At 46.6% G+C, this 23,461-nt stretch overlaps 2 protein-coding genes across 2 annotated transcripts; one reads left to right on the top strand and one right to left on the bottom strand.

Annotated features, from left to right (window-relative positions):
- The first annotated feature begins 2,624 nt into the window (after positions 1 to 2,624).
- LOC123085518 (protein MODIFIER OF SNC1 11) lies at positions 2,625 to 5,448 on the top strand. The gene is made up of 6 exons (XM_044507161.1): positions 2,625 to 2,968; positions 4,440 to 4,502; positions 4,595 to 4,720; positions 4,819 to 4,879; positions 4,985 to 5,039; positions 5,157 to 5,448. The coding sequence occupies exons 1-5, from the start codon at positions 2,730 to 2,732 to the stop codon at positions 5,012 to 5,014; spliced, it is 519 nt and encodes a 172-aa protein (XP_044363096.1). The 5' UTR covers positions 2,625 to 2,729; the 3' UTR covers positions 5,015 to 5,039; positions 5,157 to 5,448.
- A 2,065-nt stretch (positions 5,449 to 7,513) lies between these two features.
- Positions 7,514 to 10,431, bottom strand: LOC123085519 (uncharacterized). The gene is made up of 4 exons (XM_044507162.1): positions 9,852 to 10,431; positions 9,514 to 9,643; positions 8,943 to 9,409; positions 7,514 to 8,145 (listed from the first exon to the last, which is right to left on the bottom strand). The coding sequence occupies exons 1-4, from the start codon at positions 9,875 to 9,877 to the stop codon at positions 7,818 to 7,820; spliced, it is 951 nt and encodes a 316-aa protein (XP_044363097.1). The 5' UTR covers positions 9,878 to 10,431; the 3' UTR covers positions 7,514 to 7,817.
- Between the last annotated feature and the right edge of the window lie 13,030 nt (positions 10,432 to 23,461).

Below are 23,461 nucleotides of genomic sequence, written 5' to 3' on the forward strand. Positions count from 1 at the left end.
TAGAGTAAGTATTTCCCTCAGCTTTTGAGAACCAACGTATCAATCCAGTAGGAGACAACGCACAAGCCCTCGAATATCTGCACAAACAAACACCAACTTGCACCCAACACGATAAAGGGGTTGTCAATCCCTTCACTGTTATTTGCAAAGTGAGGTCTGATATAGATGGATAAACGGTAAAGTAATATTTTTGGTTTATGGAGCGGAAAGTAAAAGATTGCAAAGAAAGTAAATAGGAAACTAAAATTGTAGATCAGAAACCTATATGATGGAAAGTAGACCCGGGGGCCTTTCGTGATTGTCTTATGGATTGTGAGTTGATGGACCTTGGTTCCTCAAGTCCAAAGTTCACATGGTGTAATCGTCAAGATCCACAATTCCATGTAAGGTTCATCTCGATAGAGATGTGGCTAATGGCAATTTTATTAATATCCATGATGACTATGATGTTGAACATTTGACAATGACACCTTTGGATCACTATGTTGTACTGATTTTTTATCCCGGTTATCTAAGGTGAAGCGCCAAGTGCCACTAGAACAAGGGTTCAAATATGAAGATATGTGGTTACGTGATGCTGGTTATAGATAGCATCTTGAGCGTGTTTGGTCTGATGCTCTGTGAACATTTTGAGCAAGAGGAGATTATGGTGATGCAACGGTCCAGGGTGGACAGTCTCCATGAGGGTGATCGGAATACAAGCTTCTTCCATGCTCGAGCTATAGTTCGGAAATGTACTAACAAAATTCACTGTTTGGCCCGAGATGATGGTTCTCTTTGCAATTCACAAGTGGAGATTAAAGGTATGGTTCATAAATTTTATGGTAACCTTTTCACTTCTGATCCTTGTGATGATGTTGAAGTTGTTCTTGATGGTATTCTGCACAAAATTACTAGTTAGATCTTGGAGAGGCATCCTGTTGGTCACAAGTTACTGAAACATGGTGTTTAGTTTTGTGATGGAAAGCAAGTGCATATTTTATCATATCACCGTATTCCTTCCTTCCCTCCACATGTTCTTCAACCCACTTCACCCATCCCTGCAAATGCTAAAGTCCATTGTCTTCCGGATGAGACATGTTGCACCTGCAATGAGGAGATGGTGCGAGTTTTTTTTTTGAGAAAAGGATGCCTTAGAGATTCTGCTCATACCAATCTTTATAGATGTTGGGGATGATTTTGTGAGATGGTCGTTCACTAAGTACGGTGATTATTCTGTTCGGTGAGCGTACAACATGGCACATACTGCTCATTTTTTTTGAGAAAAGTGATATTCGTGGCCTTGATCAAAGTTCCAACCAATCTGATGATGGAAGACACTGGAAGTCGATTTGGGCAGTTAAAGCACCTAGTAAGATGATGGTTGTTTTATGGTGTTTTACTTAGGATATTCTCCCGAAGGGTGCTAGGTTCATTTTTCTGAACTTCGCTATTTTGCAATATATTAGAATTTGTGGAGCATGCTCTTCTCTTTTGTCCTCATGCTAGAGATGTATGAGATGTGATCAAGGATACTGTAGGATCTATATATAAAGCCATAACATTATATCCTTAAAAAGTGCCTTTTTGTTTTCCTTGGTCAATCCACGGACCAGAAATGTACTATGCCAACAATGACTATATGGTACGTTTGGGAAGCTAGAAACTATGCTACAATAATCTAGAGGCTCTCCATCATTGACGTAAGCCCAAAAAAATCAAGTCACTTGTGGGACCAACTTTGTAGCATATTTAAACCGGGTATTGAACACATGCATGATACCAACATCTCCGGTATAACTTAGTCTCCGTCGTCGTCTCATACCATTGTATTCAATTCCTCTGTCACCATTCTTACTGAGCTTGACAAATCATGCATAGGGGTCATCGCTCGGGCCATGAGGCACGTTTTGTAGTGGCCTGCAGCGACCTAGTTATTGGTGTTCTTGAGCCGGAGATGGCCGAGGCCATAGCTCTCCGGTGAGCTGTTCATTTGGCATTGGAAAAGAAAGAAGTTGATGTTATTTTTGCCACAACATGCCTATCTTTGGTGTAGAAGATCCATTCTTCAGCGACTGATCATTCTTCTATTTGTGTGGTGGTTTCTGATATTAAAATTGCATCTGGTGCCTTCAATTCGGTGATCTTCAAGCACACTCATTTGTTAGTTAGAGTTTGTATGCATTCAGTTAGTCCATTTCTATTCTGTTCCAGATTACATCCGGGGAACTCTGTGTAATATTGTTGAGAAATAATAAAGTTGTCAGCCTCTAAAAAAAGATATCGTTCTTTTATTAAAACCCATAACATAAATAAATATTTTGGAATATGAATCTAATGACATAAATTTTTGGCCAGACAAAATATTTGCTAATAGAGCAATTATTGGTTACAAATAAACATTTTTCCTTGGCAAAATCTCTTTTTAGATACCTGACGAAATCATTTTTAGCAGAAACCTGACGAAATGTGTTATTTTTTTAGTTGATTTTTTTGAGAATTTTTTTAGTTGATGATGAAACCTTATTTGCGATATACTCCTATTTTGGAGCGGGCTGGTTTGTTCTAGTGCTCACGCAGGCCAGGCCCTTTGTCTTCGAACCAACCCAAGTGGCCCATCTGCAAAGCATACAGGCAGGAGAGGGGCGAAGCGGCGAACTCGAGCAGGAAAAAGCGCAGCAGACCAGAAAAATCTCTTGCCGCACACCGCGTCCGCGACCGTGACCTCCCTGCCCGACGAGCGCTCTACGATGGCATCTCAGGATTCCAAGCCCGCGCAAGTCCCGGCCGCCGCCGAGCTGACGGCCCCGGCGGCTGCCGCCGCAGGGGAGGCGCCGAATCCCACTTCCCCGACAGCGGCCCAAAACCCTAGCGCCGCCGCCGCCGGTGGGGCAGCCACGGATCTAGAGAAGAAGATGCGCCGCGCGGAGAGGTTTGGGACGCAGGTGGTTATGTCCGAGGACGAGAAGCGAAGCAGCCGCGCCGAGAGGTGATTGTTCTATCAAATCCCTTTTCCTAGGGTTTAGAGATTTTTTTTCCTCTCTTACAAGTCTGAGAGATTTGTGGTCCCTAACTCTCTAGGGCAGTCATGTTGGAAGTTATGGACTACTTTTCTAGTTTACGGAATTTTGATGCATTAGCCTAATATGACTGTTGTTGGCCAGCGGCTTATCTCCAGTGATAGGATTAAGGATCTAATAGTGTGCTCACCTTAGAGTTTTTTAGTTACATTGTTTTCGGTGCGCATGGATTTGAAGGTATTTACGCAGGTATTAGAAATTAAGCATCACACCATTGAGTGGCTTCTGGATGTTTAGGAGTATTAGATAAAAATAAACCTGTTACAATGCATAATGGATGATTATCTAACCATGAAAGCTTTGTTGTAACGGTTTCCTTAAGCAAAAGAGGAAAAACAAAACAAAGCAAAGAAACAAGCTGACTTAGTTGGTATATCACCAATGGTCCAGGAGACAAGGGTGCTCATGTGTGTTGCATGTGAACTGTCCTGTAATGTTAAGCTGCTTTAGTCTAGACCGCGATGTCCAGGCCCTATCGTGAACTATAGTTATGTCAAGTATTTTACCTGCTCAATTCTGTTCTAACCTTTCTATTGTAGTTGACTACTGTAGTACAATGCTGATCTTATTTTTTGGCTCTATAGTCTTGACTTTAAGGTTTAATACATTGACTGACATGGTGTTAGGATTTTAGAACCCCAATACATCGCATCCCTAATGAAATATTGGCAAATTCTCCTACTATGGTATTTACATCTACATGCTAGACAAAACCTGCTAATTAATGATAACACACACATATCTGGAACTAAGCAGACAGGATTTGCAAATATAGATATTTAATTTTTTTGGTAAACATGCTGTAACTTTATTAACAGTTAAGTTCAAGCATGTCATATTTATTTCATTTGTTTATGTTGGTAAGAATTAAGACCATTATGGTGAACTATGTTATTATTGTACACCTTTTTGTATCTATATATGGTGAAAGAATGTTACCATTCACCACTTCTTTCTCTAATGTGTATGCTTGTGTTCCAAATATCTATGAAACATTGTGCATATCTTATGCATACGCCTGAAAGGACTGGACCACTTATTATAGTTAGTGGGCTCGATTCCAACATAATTTGTTGAACTGATTGACAATCGTTAGTACATGCTGGATTATTTAAACTGATCGATAGTGCATGAACTGGTTAGCAACATCATTTTTATTTTTATTTTTGTTACAGTGGAAACTCAACTTCAATCTAGCTATGGGAATACTAAAGTATTAGTGTGTGATCTTAATTTGATGAAAACTGAACAAGGTGTTCCCATGCCAACTAATTCTCCGTCTTCTCCATCACTTCTGTGGTTCCTATTTGGTTGATCTGTTGTACGCATGATATATTTCAAATACTAAGAAATGTGGCTACCAATTATCTTGTTTACAAGGTTTGGGACTGGATCTTCTAATGAAAAGATGGAGGAACAGAAGAAGAAGTCCAGGGCTGAGAGGTGCGTGATATACACTTAATTACCTATGATGCACTTGCATGTTTTTTACTCCCCCAAATTGTGAACTGATACGTACTGACATTAATTTGCAGGTTTGGCCTTCCCACGCCCTCCTCTGATGATACCGAGGCTAAGAAAAAAGCCCGCTTAGAGCGATTTGGTCAGAGCACAGAAGTTGGCAAGGCGGAAGAAGAGAAGCGAAAGGCACGGGCCCTTAGGTAGATGAATGCGGCGCTGTCATGCCTTCTTCTGACCAGAACCCAAACCTAACAAGTAGCAGCAAGCTATATCTAACATCTCTTAACTACTATGCCAGGTTTGCCGGAGCAGCACCTAGTGGGTCATCTGAAGGAAAGGACAAAGACACCTCCAAGCCGGTATGTCCTCCACTCTATGGCATGTCTTTTGTGTAGAACTTGTGCTTCATGTTTGTTGTTGTAATTCATTGTCTTCCTCTTGCCCTCTGTACATGTGTAACACAGGACGCGGCTACCGTAGCTGGCACGGCATGATGGAAAACAGTCCCTGCCTTTTGAGGTTAGATTAAATACGCTCTTATCATCATACAATAGCATTTGTTTCCATGATGTGGTATTGGCCGCTGTTATATGTATATCCCATAACATGAAAATAATCAATTCCATCTTCTTGCAGGGTCGTCTCAAATACGCCCCTCGAGACGTCGGTGAAGCCGTAGTTTGTACAAGACTAACAACGCCAATGGCGTCGATGTTGTCGGAGCCATTCGTGTGCTGTTTACTGTGTAGCGCTTGATGACTTCCTTGCTGTACTCCGCTGGGAGCCATTTGAGTGCTGTTTACCGTGTAGCACTCGAGTAGTTCCTTGCTGTACTCGCTGGCAGCATAGTCTGTTTGCTGCTTGGTCTGGGGACACCTGTGTACTACGGTACTTCGTTTCCCTTTGTAGTGATACTACTTCTTAGCCATGTGTGTACTCGTGTCTGTTTAGTTTTTGTGCTTGCATTATTCGATTCTGATGCATGCTATATGCGTCCACGGTATCTGAATGTCTGCTAAGTGCGCATCCAGTGCATAAATGGTCCACTGTAGAAAAGCTACGGGGAGACGGCCAGTTTTTTTTTTTTTTTTTGCGCATAGGGGAGCCAGCCAAGTTAATTGCTACTCCCGCCGTTTGCAAATACTGCCTCCTTTGGTTTAGAGGAATTTCATAAGAATTCTAGAGGATAGGGTTTTTATAGGATTTTTTCCTTTAGAGCCCTTTGGTTCATAGAAATGGATTCTTATTCCTGCATAGGATTGGTTCTTATCATTCACATTTCATAGGAAAATAAAAAGGAGTCTAGATTCAATGGAAAAATTCCTTTGGTGTCAACCAAATGACATCTTGTTTTCTATTCCTACTCATAGGATTTGATATACATGTCATCTCATTTCCTACAAGATTCCTATTTCTATAATAATTCTATCCTATGAACCAAAAGAGGCCTAAGGGAGCGTTCGGCTCCTTTGGCTCGGCTCCCGGAGCGAACCAGACTACTACAACTCACTTTGATGGAACTGCCAAAACCGAGCTCCCCAACTCTGCGAAGCGGAGATATTTTAAACAGGGCCTAAGATGTTTTAACATTTCAATATGGACTACGTATGAACTGAAATGAGTGAACAAATACATTAAGGCGTTTGGTAGCCCGCATATACCCCGACAAGCCCGTGCAGGAAGAAAATGAAAATGGCCTGGGCCTGCATCCAGAGCAAAGCTCAAATTGGCGATTTTTGTGGAGCTAGGCCCGAGCAGTGCAACCCTAGACACGCGGGTGTGGGCGGTTGCACGCATGGATGCATTCTCGAGAAGTCGCGTTGCCAGACGCGTCGTCATAATTACCCTCACCTTCCTTCCTCATTGCTCTCTCCCCTCTTCTCCACTCACACCGGCGACGGTGACCACCAGAGAGACAGCTGGACGATCCAAGACGGCGGCTACCATCGGAGCGACTGCAGACCTCCACCGGAGCGCATCGACCATGGTGGTAAGTCCTCGCCTTCTCTGTAGATTACTGCTTTCGACTCGGGCTAGATTAGATTTGAGCACGCGATTGAAAAGTTAGGGAGGGGAATGAACACATCGGGGGTGGAGAATTGGATTAAAACACTGCCATGGATCGATCCTAGACTTCTAGGGTTCATAGGTCATTTTTAGATTACATCGGGGTGGGGATTGGGGTACAAACTTTCTTGTCTAGCCGCGGCGATCCTGGAGTCCGTACCAAGCCACTTCTACAAGGATATCCTTGGTCTGAAACTAGAGAGTCTGCCAATGCATCTAGAGTTCACCAAGCACTTCCCTGCCGTCCCTGCAGAGTTCAAGCTCAAGACGAACACCGGCTGCGCATGGAGGGTGACGGTGAGGGTGATCAATGGCAGGGTCATCCTTGATCAGGGGTGGGCCACCTTCCGCTTCGTTCACCAGGTCATTATCGGGTACATGCTGACATTCAAGCAGCTGACCCCGACAGCATGAAGATGATCGTCTTCAATGACGAGGGCGTGGATGTGGTCACCAAATGCAAGAAGCATAACAACGCTTTCGCTGTCACCGCCTGAGCTGTTGCTCGTTCCTTGTTGGTTGTTGGTTTAAGACTTGGGTTTCGTTTACAACTTATCGTACTATGTTGGCTTAAAACTTGTGATCCGTGGTTAAGACTTGTGTTTGTGCCTAAGTTTATTTTGTTGCTCTAGTTTAGTTCTTCATGTGTGCCTCTAATAACCTCACCATATCAAGGAAAAGGTTACCACACAACTGTCCTGGATGTAACCAAACAACTGGAGTTGTGTTTCTCCTGAAATAAGTTTGCAACCAAACAGCAAACCTTCCGTTTCGGCACGTGCAGGCTAGAGAGGATACATGCAGCCAATCAATATGCAGATGTTAATTTTTTGTCTGCATATGCTCAGTCGGACCCAATTAGGACAAGTATGCAAAGTGTTTAAAAGCGATGCAGATAACCAAACGCATCCTAAAATGTATCTAGATTCAGAAAAATGTTGGAACATCTTATATTTGTGAACAAGGGTGTATTAGTCATCCCTTTGCTTTCGAACACTAGTAAACAACACATGGAATCCACTTTTCATATAAATATATACAACCACTACAACGTGTCACACGAGTAAAGCCTTATTCCAACATATACTCCCAACGCTGTAGATAAATACACCAGTGCAAGTGTAAGCGCAAGTGCAACACACTTGAGCTTCCGTTTCTCGGGATGCTTTTGAGAGCATCGCAACAACAACAACAAAAGATGCCTTTGAGACCAGAACAGAACAGGCTCGGTCAGTGGCCGCATAGCTCTCGGTGCGCGACGAGCCCCTCCGACCTCCTCTGGATGGTGTAGCGCAGCTGCTCCTTGACCTGCCGCAGCGCCAGCAGGACCGACTGCACGTCGTTGCCGCCGACGCTCGTCGCTCTCGGCTGGGGGTCCGCCAGGACCATGGCGAGCCCGTCCTTCTCTTCTTTCTCCTTCTCCTTGGTCTCGGCCGGCTCTGCGCTGTAGTGCGGGTTGTCCACCAGCACCAGCGCGAGCCTGTCGTCCTCCTCGTCGCGGTAGCTCGCTTCGGATTTCGACGAGCCGCTGGACGCTCCAGGCTGCTCTTCTCTCCTCCTGCAGTGAAAAATTCCGTTAGTTATGCACAGCACAATCGGTATGATGGTGCAGAAACATAGTGGGTGCTATAAAAAGAGATGCACAGACGCATCTACTCTAGTGGAGTAAGAATCAATGGAGAGGCGTAACAAACTACACAACGGCTTCCTATCCTGGTAATTAAAAAGGTCCGGAACACAAAAAAAGGGAAGCTGAAGTACTACAGATGAGCACAACGCCGACAATACGTCTGTCTCCTTTTCTGTACTATATAAACGCAATTATTCCACTGACATAGGCATGCAGTGCATACTATTCCCTCCATACCAATATCATAGCTAGTATCATGCATACCAATTAAGCAATTTTGATGAGGTGTCATAGCATTAAATGAAGAAAAAGAGGATGCAATATCATATTATGATACCGTATCATAATAAATGTTATGCTACTTTGTGTCATGCATAACAATAAATAAAGTAGTACACGATACTAATATATGATACTATGCATTAGGAAGATAGTATCATACACCAGTATCATATGCATAATACTAGTATATTAGTATATGATACTCCCCATTACAACCAGCCTAACATTAAAAACATGATGAAAACACACATGTGAAAAAAGAGGAAACGTACTAGCCTAATTCCTGTCGGAGAAAGGTAAAACTCTGCACAAACTTAGGAGTAATCTGGAAACTCCTAGGAGAAAAGGCTAATTATCCCTATAGCAAATAATCAATCAACTGTTTTTAACTTTTTTTAACAACCAGTAAAATGGCACTCATTGTAAACCTGCACGCCGCGTACCTCACTGAATCACGATCGACGTCACCAGCGGCGTCACCGGAACCGCACTTCTCGGCGTCGTCAGAGTCCTCCGTGCGGCTCTCCTCCTTGCAGGCGCCAGAGCCGGACTGCTCGGACACGACGGAGAACCAGCTCCCGTCCTGGGAGGAGTTGGCCTGAGTGCAGGAACCGGCCGAGGAGCCCTTGACGCTCTCGCCGTCCCATCCCTTGTCCTCGCCGCCGGCGCGAGGGTCTGACAGCACCGAATCGACGGTGCTCAGCGATACTGCAGGACCGTTGCTCTCCTCTGTCTCCGGCGCCGCCTGTTGGCCGGAGCAGGCGTTGGAGTTGGAGGAGAGCGAGCCGATGGAGCTCCCCACATCCAGAATCTTGAGGGACTCGAGCCTCTTGATGGCCCTCCTCAGCCTCCGCTCCGCCCTGTCCCTGATCTTGACCTCGTCGGAGAGCCGCTTCTCAAGCTCGTCCAACTGTCACCGAATCACAGAACAAAATTATAGCTGTACCGAACCAACAGTGTGAATTAAAGGGGTTGACGCATGGGTACGGAATGTGGACAGAGGAGAAGGGGTACCCTGGCGGCGAGCTGGTCGGCTTCCTCCTTGGCCGCCTTGGACGCCACCCTCTCGGCGAGCAGCCTCCCTCTGAGGCACTCCACCGTCCTCATACCGCCGGCGCCGCCCTCGCCGCCGCCCCCATTTCCCCTGCGATCCACACAAATGAGAGAAAAGGGTTCAGGAACTGATCCTCCTAGGATCCCCATTAAGACCCCCATCTACACGCAGCTCGAGAGCAGAGACAGCGCCGAGACCAAGGCGGCATCCGCGGATAAACAATCAAAGAATCTGTCCTAGAAACCGAGAAAGCACCCAGCTAGCAATCCAAGAAGGTGGCTGGCGAGTAGCGACCGACCTGCATTGCGTGGCCGGTTCAGACATTCCTCCCGGCCACCCCTGTCGACGCCGCGACCTCGCAGCGTATCCGAGCTCGGCAATGGCAGGGGAAGGGGAAGGGGGGAGAGAAGAGGTGTGCGTCCGTGTGTCGGCCTGCGCTTCCGCTAGATGGCGGCAGCACGCGGCGGTGGCTTTAGGCGCTTCTGCTAGCTGCACTGCGTCTGCATGCACGCTGCTGCTTTTGAGGTGAATGGCTCGGCAGGGTATGGCGGGGTGGTGCGGCGGTTGCTGAATTCGGAGGAGGCTTGAAGCGGAAGGTGTCTCCCTCTCCCACTCTCTCTACGATTGTTGCGGGCGTGAGAAGCGTCGAGGTCGAGAGGATGGTAGGAGGCAGGGATTTGACGGAGGATTTGAGATGACCACAGTGACGGGCGGCCGGCTCTGTCCGTGACTGCCACCCGTGAGGCGCGTTACTGGCGTCACCAGAGGCCTTCTTTCACTCTACTGTAGTAGTGGTAGTAGTACATTCTTCAGCATTTCACAGTTTTCTCCAACGTAGGAGTATTGCAAACTGAGAAGGATAATGATCCCATGGTTCACCTTCATAACTAAAACTCTGAATACAGGAGTCACATGAGAGGCGGTGTCGAAACCATAATACTATACAGTTGGCGTCAGCCAAGTGCCATGGCAACTCAACTCAACAAGCTCAGCCCTTGACTAGCTAACGGAGATTGCAAGGTGCATGTGGGACTGAGATTGTAACACTGATTCCACTGATAAAAGAAAAGAAAACTGGATTAACAAAGAGATGGCCACAGGAGGGGACATGTGGGGTCTTGGCCTCGGGCCTCGTAATCTGCAATGTGGCAAGACTGATAACATAACAGAGGGAGGGCAGGCAGAAAGAAAGCCACGTGAAGGGCAGCGCTGCTCGCTCATTCAACCCGCTTGCGCTTGCTGTCGCTCGGCCCCATCACCTCACCTTGCCGCGTAGTACTATTATCTTTTGCCCGTGGGTTTTAGCAGTTCGTAGCAGCGCCCTCCCCGTGTTGTTGTTGTTATGCATGTGAATATATGTGATGATAATGCAAGAAAATTCAGGACGAGGACAAAGGCGAAAACGCTTGGGGCGTCCTTGTCGCGGTGCCTCACGAGCGGCCTGTGCTCCAACCGGACTGAATCGGAGAGGTAACCGACAAGATGCGCTAGTGTTAACAATGACACCTGAGCTGTACTCTCACATATTATTATTAGCGCTAACTACGAGCATCAGAGGAGCACGATTGCTACTCCCTCTGTCCATTATTACAAGATGTTCTATTTTTTTTTCTAAATTGGGCGTATGTAGACATATTTAAATGTATTTGTTCACTTATTTTAATTTGTATGTAGTTCATATTAAAATATCCCAAACATCTTATAATAATGAACATACTGGTGACTAGGGAGGTGTGAGTGGTTTTAGTGAAAAATGCACGTACCTTTGCTTTGATTGATTCCCCTGCTACTGCTCATGCTTCTGCTCTTCTTGGTACAACAATTCCTTACCCAGGCCACCCCAGGAGCTGCACACACAGCCATGAATGAATGTACCTAGCTAAGTGAGTACGTCTAAAGAAAGCACTCATGAATGTACCCGAACAATGGACAGCGAGCTGGGGCATTATTCATGGATGTCAGGCTCCGTACCGTGCGCTGCATCCTGCATAGGGTCTTTGGATTCGGAGTGCTGCCGCCGCCCCCTCAACCATGTTTTGACACCTTGCATGGTTAGACAGACAGACACTTGGACTAGTAGAGCTTTTGACTATTCAGTAACAAAAAAGTTACTCTTTGACACGACGGTCAGACTAGATTTTTGCAGTCAAGAAAAAGAGAAAGGGTTGGAAAGCTAGTACAGTAGTAGCGGTTAAAGTGTAAAGAGACCAAAGTAGAAGAATCCAGATCACAGGATGGAGGCTCTACAGTGTGTACCTGTCTTGTTCCAAGAATTTAACCGTCCGGCAAGTACTGTATGTATTCTTCTACAACCGGTCCAACCTCCTCCCATCATTCCCGATCTTGGAGTGGAAGCTTTTGCCAGAGGCTGATGGACGATGATGATGCTGGGCTTCTCCGGCAAGTGATTGCAGGCACGCATAGCCCATGCGGCCATGCCACATGCCATGCTCGCCTACACAGCCAACGCACAAAGGACGCATATACTGGTATACGCCTTCTCTTACCGTTGCCCATTACCGTGATCTGGGAGGTGCATCACGTGCACAAGATTACACCTACTCCGTCAGCATGCATAAAGTAGCACCAAGACGAAAATTCAGACCATTTTGAAACTCCAGATTTGGATCGAGACACGGGAACGGACAAGACACAGATTAATTGACCACCTGCCAAGTTTTCAATTCAAAAGTTGTCTAGAAATGCATGCATAATGCCAAAAAGGAAATGAAGTGACAACAGCCCCTCTGATATAGTGCTTGTTGTTGTGTGGTAATTTTTTTCACCGGACTACTACGCGTGTGTGTGCGTGCTATAATCCAAATTATCGAGTGTTCCACTTCCACCCGGACCACCTCCATGCATGATGCATCGTCCTATACTCTCATCGTATATATGTTGAGATGGAGGTGCGTGGCTAGCTATACACTATGCATGATTGAAGAGATGCATTTCTTCAGAAAGTTAAAAAAAACATGATTGTAGTGATGGGGGTGATTATACTCACTTGGCTTCACTTGAACTCCAAGCTAGGCTCCAGGGCGTCTTGCACCACCACGCACCAAGCTTGCTGGTTGTTGTTTTCGCCTCACCAAAGTACCCACCGGTAACATTATGTCCTTTCCTCGTTTGGGCAGCCTTTCGGCCTGTGAAGTTTTAGCATGTGAGCAGTGTGGCCACACAACGAAATAACAGGCATATATGCTTTTCTGGTAGTGAGTCCAGAATAAGTTAGGTAACAAACCTGGGAGCTGCTTGCGTGTTGTTCTTCTTTTGGACTTCATGAGCTGGGAAGTAGAGAAGTAGAATGATCCAAGCATGTGAACCATAATCAACCCCAAAAGGCAGATCTTGTTGTGCAATCTCTTTGCAGTTCTAATTCTACTATGCAGACAATGTTTGGAAAACAGGAACTTCACGTAAAATTTACAAGAATCAGTTTATTTTCTGCAGGAAGAAAAAAGTTTTAAATCTCTACTCCTAATGGACGAATTGGTTGAATAGTCCCCCCCACTTTCAACCGGTTTATTTTCAACCGGTTTTTTTTACCGGTTTTTCTTCGTCCCCCCTCCCACCGGTTTTTCTCTTTCTCATCTGGCCGACAATACCCAACGTATTTATGATAATCAATCACAATTAATCCATGTATGGTAAAGCTATAAACTTAGAAATCTCAAATATGATAATTATAGTAATAAATCAATCCATGTATGGTAAGGCTATAACTAAGGAAATTTCGAATATGGTAATTATCACCAGAATCAAAGCTTTCCAAAAAAGTTCTTCTTGCCATACCCTTCAATCGCGCCCTGCTCCATTCCGATCTCCTTCCCTCAATCACTCCAGCCGATTTACTCTTTCCAAACCTAACCCCTGCCTGATCTAGATAAAGAGGCTCTCTCCTGCCCGTCTCATCCCTCCCTTGTGCCAACCATGGAAGAGAGGAGGGAGAGCACAGAGGAGCGCGCCGGCGATGCGCCGATGCTCGCTGGTTGAGGCATGGTCGACGTGTGAGTCAAGAGGATCCCTGCATCTGTGGTGGTAGGCGATCCAAGGAAGAGTAGTCGAACATGAAAGCGATGGGAGGGACAAAACCCTGCTGCCGGGCTCGTCCGCCTCTTCGTGGCCGACGACCGCGTTGGATGTGGCCGAGGGCGGCGATGATGGAGGGAGCCGCTGGCGCTGGCCAGGCTCCCGACCGAGTCGCTGCTCCTCAGTGCCAGCCCTTTCCGCCGCGCCGGATCGCTCGTCATCTTGGGGACCCCGAAGGGATGCTGCCGGTGTGGGAGGCGCCCACGACAGTGCGGGCTTGGGACCGAGCGGCGGGGGATGTTACGGGTTCCGTTCTAGGGCTAGGTCGGGAAGTCTATCGTGTTTCTGTCGGAAAATCTTGTGATCAATGGGTTTACTAAATTAATTTTGGGTCTATATTAAGGGGCACCGTCTATTCTTGTCATTCGAATTTGCATTCTTGCATCAGAAGTTCAAGAGAACTGTCATGAATAGCACAATGCCTTTCAGTTTGTAGACTGATAACTGAACATCACATCTTTTGATTTCTGTTTGGCCTCCTGGGAACGTAGACTAATTTAACACGTCATTTTTTGGTTTATTGTTCAAAATTGTTTCACTTCACATGATCGTGAACATACATGATGTGTATGTATTTTTTAATTTTGTGTCTGGTGACCTCAATTTTTATGCCTTCTACAGGTGAGTTGCTAACAAAATTCTAAATGTACATGCTCCAGGTAAATTTTTGGACATATATATTATATCTATATGTCCTTTCTACGAGGACATAAAATGCATCCCTATTTTCTATCTACCATTTTGTAACCCTTTGCAGAATGGTCTGGGGAGGTTCGCAACATTGTCTACTCATCTGATCGGAAATCTGTATATGTTGTCGATCGTGTGACTCTATGGAACTGATGGGGAGGTACCCTTCTTTGCCTGGGAGTTATATTTGGTTTAGTTCGCTGAATCTGGTTTGGGTTTGCACTAATCTTGCGTACTAAGTTTTTAGTGTATAATCTGTTTGTAGGTCCCACTATTTGATTAGTGGACGCAACTGATGGGGGCATGGAGATGATGGCAAGGCATCACGCTGTGGTGGTGGCGAGGGGGCCATCGATGAAGGCGGCGATGACAGGGGCTGCCTACAAAAGCGGTGCATGGATGGGGGAGGTGAAGTGGCGAGGGCTGGGAAGGTGGAGAACGACAATCGGGGGAGATGGAGTGGTGGCAAGATTGGACGAGCTCACCTCCGGAGTGTGTGGGCAAGATTTCCTTTTCGGGTCGGCCGGCTTTTTTTTAAAGCATGTGCATGCATGAGTTGGGGCTTATTTCCAGCGGTGAACATGCATGGGTAAAACCGTTTTCTTTTGCGAAAGGGGAGGGGAGACAAAAAACGGAGGTGGGAGGGGGAGCCGTACATGGTGGGAGGGGTGGAAACCCTGGAAGCTGGGCCTGGGATGATCAGGCTGTCATGAACTGAAGTTATTTGTTTATAGTGTCACAAGTGTGTATTGTATAATTGTTTATATATTTGTCGTATATTTTATTGAATTTAGGTGTGTGTGCAAGGTTTTCATACCTTGAAATTATGAATATTGTGAAGTGCGAGCCTCTCTCTTCTAGAAAATCATGGAATTGGCTGACACACCATTAAATAATTTGATGCTACATGCTTATTTTAAATGGCTAGAAAGCACAAGTGAAAGCTTCTTTTGATTTGGTTCCTTCATTGCATGGTTTGATCACAATTTCTCAACAATTGAGAGATAGAATGATACTCAAATTATTCAAATTCTTACTCTACAAACTAAAAGAGAATAGAACCAAACAATGGTATATTTGTTGGGTTTCGTAGTAATTTCAAAAAATTTCCTACGCACACGCAAGATCATGTGATGCATAGCAACGAGAGGAGAGTGTTGTCTACGTACCCAACGCAGACCGACTGCGGAAGCGATGACACGACGTAGAGGAAGTAGTCGTACGTCTTCACGATCCAACCGATCAAGCACCGAAACTACGGCACCTCCGAGTTCGAGCACACGTTCAGCTCGATGACGATCCCCGGACTCCGATCCAGCAAAGTGTCGGGGAAGAGTTTCGTCAGCACGACGGCGTGGTGACGATCTTGATGAACTACATGTTGGGGAACGTTGCAGAAAACAAAAATTTTCCTACTCGTTTCACCAAGATCATCTAGGAGTTCATCTAGCAACGAGTCATTGGATGCATCTACATACCTTTGTAGATCGCGCACGGAAGCGTTCAAAAGAACGGTGATGATGTAGTCGTACTCGACGTGATCCAAATCACCGATGACCAGCACCGAACGGACGGCACCTCCGCGTTCAACACACGTACGGGACGGGAGACGTCTCCTCCTTCTTGATCCAGCAAGGGGAAAGGAGAGGTTGATGAAGATCCAGCAGCACGACGGCGTGGTGGTGGATGCAGGGCGTCACAGCAGCAGGGCTTCGCCGAGACTACGAGGGAGAGACGTAACGGGGAGAGGTGGAGGCGCCAGGGGCTGGTGTAAAATCCCTCCTCTCCCTCCCACTATATATAGGGGTGCCAAGGGGGGGGCGCCGGCCCTAGTAGATGGCATCTACTAGGGGGGGCGGCGGCCTAGGGGAGGTTTCCCTCCCCCCCAAGGCACCTAGGGGTGCCTTCCACCACTAGGACTCCTCCTTGGTGGAAACCCTAGGCGCATGGGCCTATAGGGGCTGGTGCCCTTGGCCCATCTAGGCCAAGGCGCACCCCCTACAGCCCATGTGGCCCCCGGGACAGGTGGCCCCACCCGGTGGACCCCCAGGACCCTTCCGGTGGTCCCGGTACAATACCGATAACCCCGAAACTTGTCCCGATGCCCGAAATAGCACTTCCTATATATAATTCTTTACCTCCGGATCATTCTGGAACTCCTCGTGACGTCCGGGATCTCATCCGGGACTCCGAACAACATTCGGGTTTCTGCATATACATATCTTCATAACCCTAGCGTCACCGAACCTTAAGTGTGTAGACCCTACGGGTTCGGGAGACAAGCAGACATGACCGAGACGACTCTCCGGTCAATAACCAACAGCGGGATCTGGATACCCATGTTGGCTCCCACATGCTCCATGATGATCTCATCGGATGAACCACGATGTCGAGGATTTAATCAATCCCGTACGCTATTCCCTTTGTCTATCGATATGTTACTTGCCCGAGATTCGATCGTCGGTATCCCAATACCTCGTTCAATCTTGTTACCGGCAAGTCACTTTACTCGTACCGTAATGCATGATCCCGTGACCAGACACTTGGTCACTCTGAGCTCATTATGATGATGCATTACCGAGTGGGCCCAGTGATACCTCTCCGTCATACGGAGTGACAAATCCCAGTCTTGATCCATGTCACCCAATAGACACTTTCGGAGATGCCCGTAGTCTACCTTTATAGTCACCCAGTTACGTTGTAACGTTTGGCATACCCAAAGCACTCCTACGGTATCCGGGAGTTACACGATCTCATGGTCTAAGGAAAAGATACTTTGACATTGGAAAACTCTAGCAAACGAACTATACGATCTTGTGCTATGTTTAGGATTGGGTCTTGTCCATCACATCATTCTCCCAATGATGTGATCTCGTTATCAATGACATCCTGTGTCCATAGTCAGGAAACCATGACTATCTGTTGATCAACGAGCTAGTCAACTAGAGGCTCACTAGGGACATGTTGGTGTCTGTTATTCACACATGTATTACGATTTCCGGATAACATAATTATAGCATGAATAAAGACAATTATCATGAACAAGGAAATATAATAATAATGCTTTTATTATTGCCTCTAGGGCATATTTCCAACAGTCTCCCACTTGCACTAGAGTCAATAATCTAGTTACATTGTGATGAATCGAACACCCATGGAATTCCGGTGTTGATCATGTTTTGCTCTAGGGAGAGGTTTAGTCAACGGATCTGCTACATTCAGGTCCGTATGTACTTTACAAATCTCTATGTCTCCATCTTGAACATTTTCACGAATGGAGTTGAAGCGATGCTTGATGTGCCTTGTCTTCTTGTGAAACCTGGGCTCCTTGGCAAGTGCAATAGCTCCAGTGTTGTCACGGAAGAGCTTGATCGGCCCCGACGCATTGGGTATGACTCCTAGGTCGGTGATGAACTCCTTCACCCATATTGCTTCATGTGCTGCCTCCGAGGCTGCCATGTACTCCGCTTCACATGTAGATCCCGCCACGACGCTTTGCTTGCAACTGCACCAGCTTACTGCCCCACCATTCAAAATATACACGTATCCGGTTTGTGACTTAGAGTCATCCAGATCTGTGTCGAAGCTAGCATCGACGTAACCCTTTACGACGAGCTCTTCGTCACCTCCATAAACGAGAAACATTTCCTTAGTCCTTTTCAGGTACTTCAGGATATTCTTGACCGCTGTCCAGTGTTCCTTGCCGGGATTACTTTGGTACCTTCCTACCAAACTTACGGCAAGGTTAACATCAGGTCTGGTACACAGCATGGCATACATAATAGAACCTATGGCTGAGGCATAGGGGATGACGCTCATCTCTTCTATATCTTCTACCGTGGTCGGACATTGAGCTGAGCTCAATTTCATACCTTGTAACACAGGCAAGAACCCCTTCTTGGATTGATCCATATTGAACTTCTTCAATATCTTATCAAGGTATGTGCTTTGTGAAAGACCTATGAGGCGTCTCGATCTATCTCTATAGATTTTGATGCCTAATATATAAGCAGCTTCTCCAAGGTCCTTCATTGAAAAACTTTTATTCAAGTAGGCCTTGATGCTGTCCAAGAGTTCTATATCATTTCTCATCAAAAGTATGTCATCTACATATAATATGAGAAATGCTACAGAGCTCCCACTCACTTTCTTGTAAACGCAGGCTTCTCCATAAGTCTGTGTAAACCCAAACGCTTTGATCATCTCATCAAAGCGAATGTTCCAACTCCGAGATGCTTGCACCAGCCCATAAATCGAGCGTTGGAGCTTGCACACTTTGTCAGCATTCTTAGGATCGACAAAACCTTCCGGCTGCATCATATACAATTCTTCCTTAAGGAAACCATTAAGGAATGCCGTTTTGACGTCCATTTGCCATATTTCGTAATCATAGAATGCGGCAATTGCTAACATGATTCGGACGGATTTCAGCTTTGCTACCGGTGAGAAAGTCTCATCGTAGTCAACCCCTTGAACTTGTCGATAACCCTTAGCGACAAGCCGAGCTTTATAGATGGTCACATTACCATCCGCGTCTGTCTTCTTCTTAAAGATCCATTTATTTTCTATGGCTCGCCGCTCAACGGGCAAGTCAGTCAAAGTCCATACTTTGTTTTCATACATGGATCCTATCTCGGATTTCATGGCTTCTAGCCATTTGTCGGAATCCGGGCCCGCCATCGCTTCTTCATAGTTCGAAGGTTCACCGTTGTCTAACAGCATGATTTCCAAGACAGGGTTGCCGTACCACTCTGGTGCGGAACGTGTCCTTGTGGACCTTCGAATTTCAGTAGGGGCTTGATCAGAAGTATCTTGATCATTGTCATTAACTTCCTCTCTAGTCGGTGCAGGCACCTCAGGAACATTTTCTTGAGTTGCGCCATTTTCCGGTTCAAGAGGTAATACTTCATCAAGCTCTACTTTCCTCCCACTTACTTCTTTCGAGAGAAACTCTTTCTCCAGAAAGGACCCATTCTTGGCAACAAAGATCTTGCCTTCGGATCTGAGGTAGAAGATGTACCCAATAGTTTCTTTTGGGTATCCTATGAAGACGCATTTTTCCGACTTGGGTTCGAGCTTTTCAGGTTGAAGTTTCTTGACATAAGCATCGCATCCCCAAACTTTTAGAAACGACAGCTTAGGTTTCTTCCCAAACCATAATTCATACGGTGTCGTCTCAACGGATTTCGACGGTGCCCTATTTAAAGTGAATGCGGCAGTCTCTAAAGCATAGCCCCAAAAAGAAAGCGGTAAATCGGTAAGAGACATCATAGATCGCACCATATCTAACAGAGTGCGATTACGACGTTCGGACACACCATTACGCTGAGGTGTTCCAGGCGGCGTGAGTTGTGAAACTATTCCACATTTTCTTAAGTGTGCCCCAAACTCGTGACTCAAGTATTCTCATCCACGATCTGATCGTAGAAACTTGATTTTCCTGTCACGTTGATTTTCAACCTCACTCTGAAATTCCTTGAACTTTTCAAAGGTTTCAGACTTGTGTTTCATTAAGTAGATATACCCATACCTACTTAAATCATAAGTGAGGGTGAGAACATAACGATAGCCACCGCGAGCCTCAATACTCATCGGACCGCACACATCAGTATGTATGATTTCCAATAAGTCGGTTGCTCGCTCCATTGTTCCTGAGAACGGAGTCTTGGTCATTTTACCCATAAGGCATGGTTCGCACGTGTCAAATGATTCATAATCAAGAGACTCTAAAAGTCCATCAGCATGGAGCTTCTTCATGCGTTTAACACCTATGTGACCAAGGCGGCAGTGCCACAAGTATGTGGGACTATCATTATCCACCTTACTTCTTTTGGTACTCACATTATGAATATGTGTAGCATCACGTTCGAGATTCATAAGGAATAAACCATTCACCATAGGAGCATGACCATAAAACATATCTCTCATAAAAATGGAACAACCATTATTCTCAGATTTAAAAGAGTAGCCATCTCGAATTAAACGAGATCCCGATACAATGTTCATGCTCAAAGCTGGCACTAAATAACAATTATTAAGGTTTAAAACTAATCCCGAAGGGAGATGCAGAGGTAGCGTGCCGACGGCGATCACATTGACCTTGGAACCATTCCCGACGCGCATCGTCACCTCGTCCTTTGCCAGTTTCCGCTTATTCCGCAGCCCCTGCTTTGAGTTACAAATGTGAGCAACTGCACCGGTATCAAATACCCAGGAGCTACTACGGGCACTAGTAAGGTACACATCAATTACATGTATATCTGTCACATCCCTAGCTTCAGGCATTGCTCTAGGTTAACTTCATGTGTGCATCATGTCTATATTTTTGAAACTGGAATTGAGGAATATTGGAAGCCTCAAAACCCTAAATAAAAGAGGGGCAAAAACCCTAGAAATCTCATTCATTGCTCCAAAAGGTTCTTCTTAAATGTTTGATAAATTTTGGTAAGGGTTCTGGTCCCAACCAAAATATTGAACATTTTTAAGGATTTATTTTTGGGACTTTGAATTTAAATCTTTAGCTATTTGAATTTGAATTATATTCATATAATTAGAATATAATTTCAAATACCCCTAAAATATTTTATGAGCTTTTTGGAAAAGTCCATCTAGCAACATAAAATATTCAGAGGATATTTGGCACTATTTTGAATTTGTTTAAATTTGAAAACAGTGGCAAAGAAAAAAAAAGAAAACAAAACAGAACAGAAATAAAAATAAAAAGAACAGAGTCTTACCTGGGCCTTACGTGGCTGGCCCAGTGGACAGCCCAGCCCACTGGCCTGGTGCCAGTCGTCCTCTACCTCTGCGAGTAGGCAGAGGAGGGAGACAGCGCACGCGCGCGCCGTGGCGACACGCCACCTCCCTGCCTGCCTGCGTCCCTCGCCACCGCGACGCCTCGGGCTTTCTCCTCGGCGCCGCCTCGAACCCCTGGACCCCCTCACTCGTCCCCTTCGTCTCTCCCTCGCCTCTCCCTCTCGCACACCCGAACGCCTCCGCCGCCGCCGTTCGCAACCACCGCAACCACAGCCACTCCCTCGCCCCCTCTCTGCGTACCCGAGCTCCGCCCTGACCCCGTGGAGCTACCCACCGACGCACGCGATCAGAGGAAGCCGAAATCGACCGAAGCATCATCGTCTTCACCTCCGGTGCCCGGAGATCGACTCCACCGATTCGGCGCGTCCAGAGCCTCCCCGGCCCCGCCGTCTGCACCGTCTGACTCGCCGTGAGCCACTTATCTTATCCCCTAACTCCTTGTGCTCGCCCCCGTGCTGTAGCGCCGTTCCCCGCGAGCACCGAGCTCCGGCCATCGCCATTGCCGGCGAACCCCGCGTCCCGGAGCTCCTCCGCTCGCTCCAGTAGCTCCCGCGTGCTCTCCAGGCTCCCAGGGTCCCGACGCGCTCCTTTGCTCTCTGGCTAACGCGCTGCAGCCACCGCGCCGTGCTGGCCCGAACTCCGGCCGCCGCCGAAGTCGACGCTGCGCTCGACTCAGGCCACGTCTCACCCTCCCGATGCTACCAATGGATGCGCGCAAGTGCCAGCAAGCTAACGCCGCCACCAGCTCGTCCTCTTGTGCACCATAGCGCTAAGCCGCCCGAAACCGTAGCTCCGGCCGCCGCCGTTCTGGTCGCCGCCGTCAACCCCGGCCTCCCTGTGCCCAGCTGCGTGCGTCCCTAGACGCGCGGGAGCACGGGCTTCCTCCTGATGCCCTCAGGGTGCCCAACCGCAGCCGTAGCGCCGTCCCGACCAACTCCGGCGAGGTCCCGCCGTCGCCGTGGTCGCCGGCGTCACTCGCCGACGTGGCCACTTAGTTAGGGCGTAAACACCCCGCTAATCACCCACTACAGCCACTGCCAAGTGGGCCCTCGTGCCTAATTAACTAGTTTAACCTCTCTGTTTAGATTAGTACTAATTTTGTGGGCCCCATAGGTCAGTTTGACCTGGCCCCGTCACACTTTGACCGACCCCACACGTCGGAGTTGACCAGGCTGATGTGTCCGTTGACTGGGCCCACCTGCCAGCGACCTAAACGAGCCCTAAGTCACTGACTAATGGGACCCCCTGGTCAGGTTTGACCCGGGGCAGCCCTGTTGACTTGCTGATGCAAGCATGACGCACTGCTGATGTCATAAAGTATTTTCTGGATTTAATTATAATCAGAAAATTCCAGAAAATTGTTTAAACTTCAATAAATCATAGAAAATTAACCGTAACTCCAAATTAAATAAATTATATATGAAAAATTATCAGAAAAATTCAAGGAATCCATCTGTACCATTTTCATGCATGTTAGAACAACTTATAGCTGCTGTTTAGCACAAATCAATTAAAGGGCATTTAAATAATCACATATGGAGTTTGAATTTGAATCTTGGATTCAAACCAACTTCATTTAGTCTGGTTTTAGTTGCATTAGCCCAAAACACATTCATTTTGCCATGTCATGATCATGCATCATATTGTGCATTGCATTGATTGTGTTCCTTTTTGTGTTGCCGGTATTTGTCCCCTCTCGATAGACGTGATACCGATGATGTGATCGTTGACACTGATGAAGACTCAATGCTATCTTCAGAAGTGCCAGGCAAGCAAAACCCCCTTGTCCATTCCGATACAATCCTACTCTCTCGCTCCTGCTCTCTTTTACTGCATTAGGACAACACCGATTTATCTGTTACTTGCTGCGGTAGCTGAACCCCTTTATCCTTTGCATGACCTGTCATTGCCACAGTAAATAGATGAAACCCACTAGCATGAGTAGGAGTTGTTTGAGCCCTGTTGCGCCTACTCATTCATGTTTGTTTGTCACGCCTGCTACTGCTTAGAGTTGAGTCAGGTCTGATTCATCGGGGATGAATCAGAGGCGTGTGAACATGTCCTACTGTGTGTGAGCTAAGTGTGTGAACACGATTTGGTAAAGGTAGCGGTGAGAGGCCATGTAGGAGTACATGGTGGGTTGTTTCATTGCAGCCGTCCTCAGGAACTGAGTTCTGTGTTTGTGATCCATGATTCAGCTACTACCACGCATTGGGCCCGAAACCAATGGACCCTCTCGGCTTCTTAATCACCCTTGTCCTCTGTCCAGGAGTTGCAAGTAGTTTCTGGTGTTTGTAGTATGCTGGAGGC

The sequence above is a fragment of the Triticum aestivum genome, chromosome 4A, assembly GCF_018294505.1.
Source record: "Triticum aestivum cultivar Chinese Spring chromosome 4A, IWGSC CS RefSeq v2.1, whole genome shotgun sequence".
Taxonomy (NCBI): Eukaryota; Viridiplantae; Streptophyta; class Magnoliopsida; order Poales; family Poaceae; genus Triticum; species Triticum aestivum.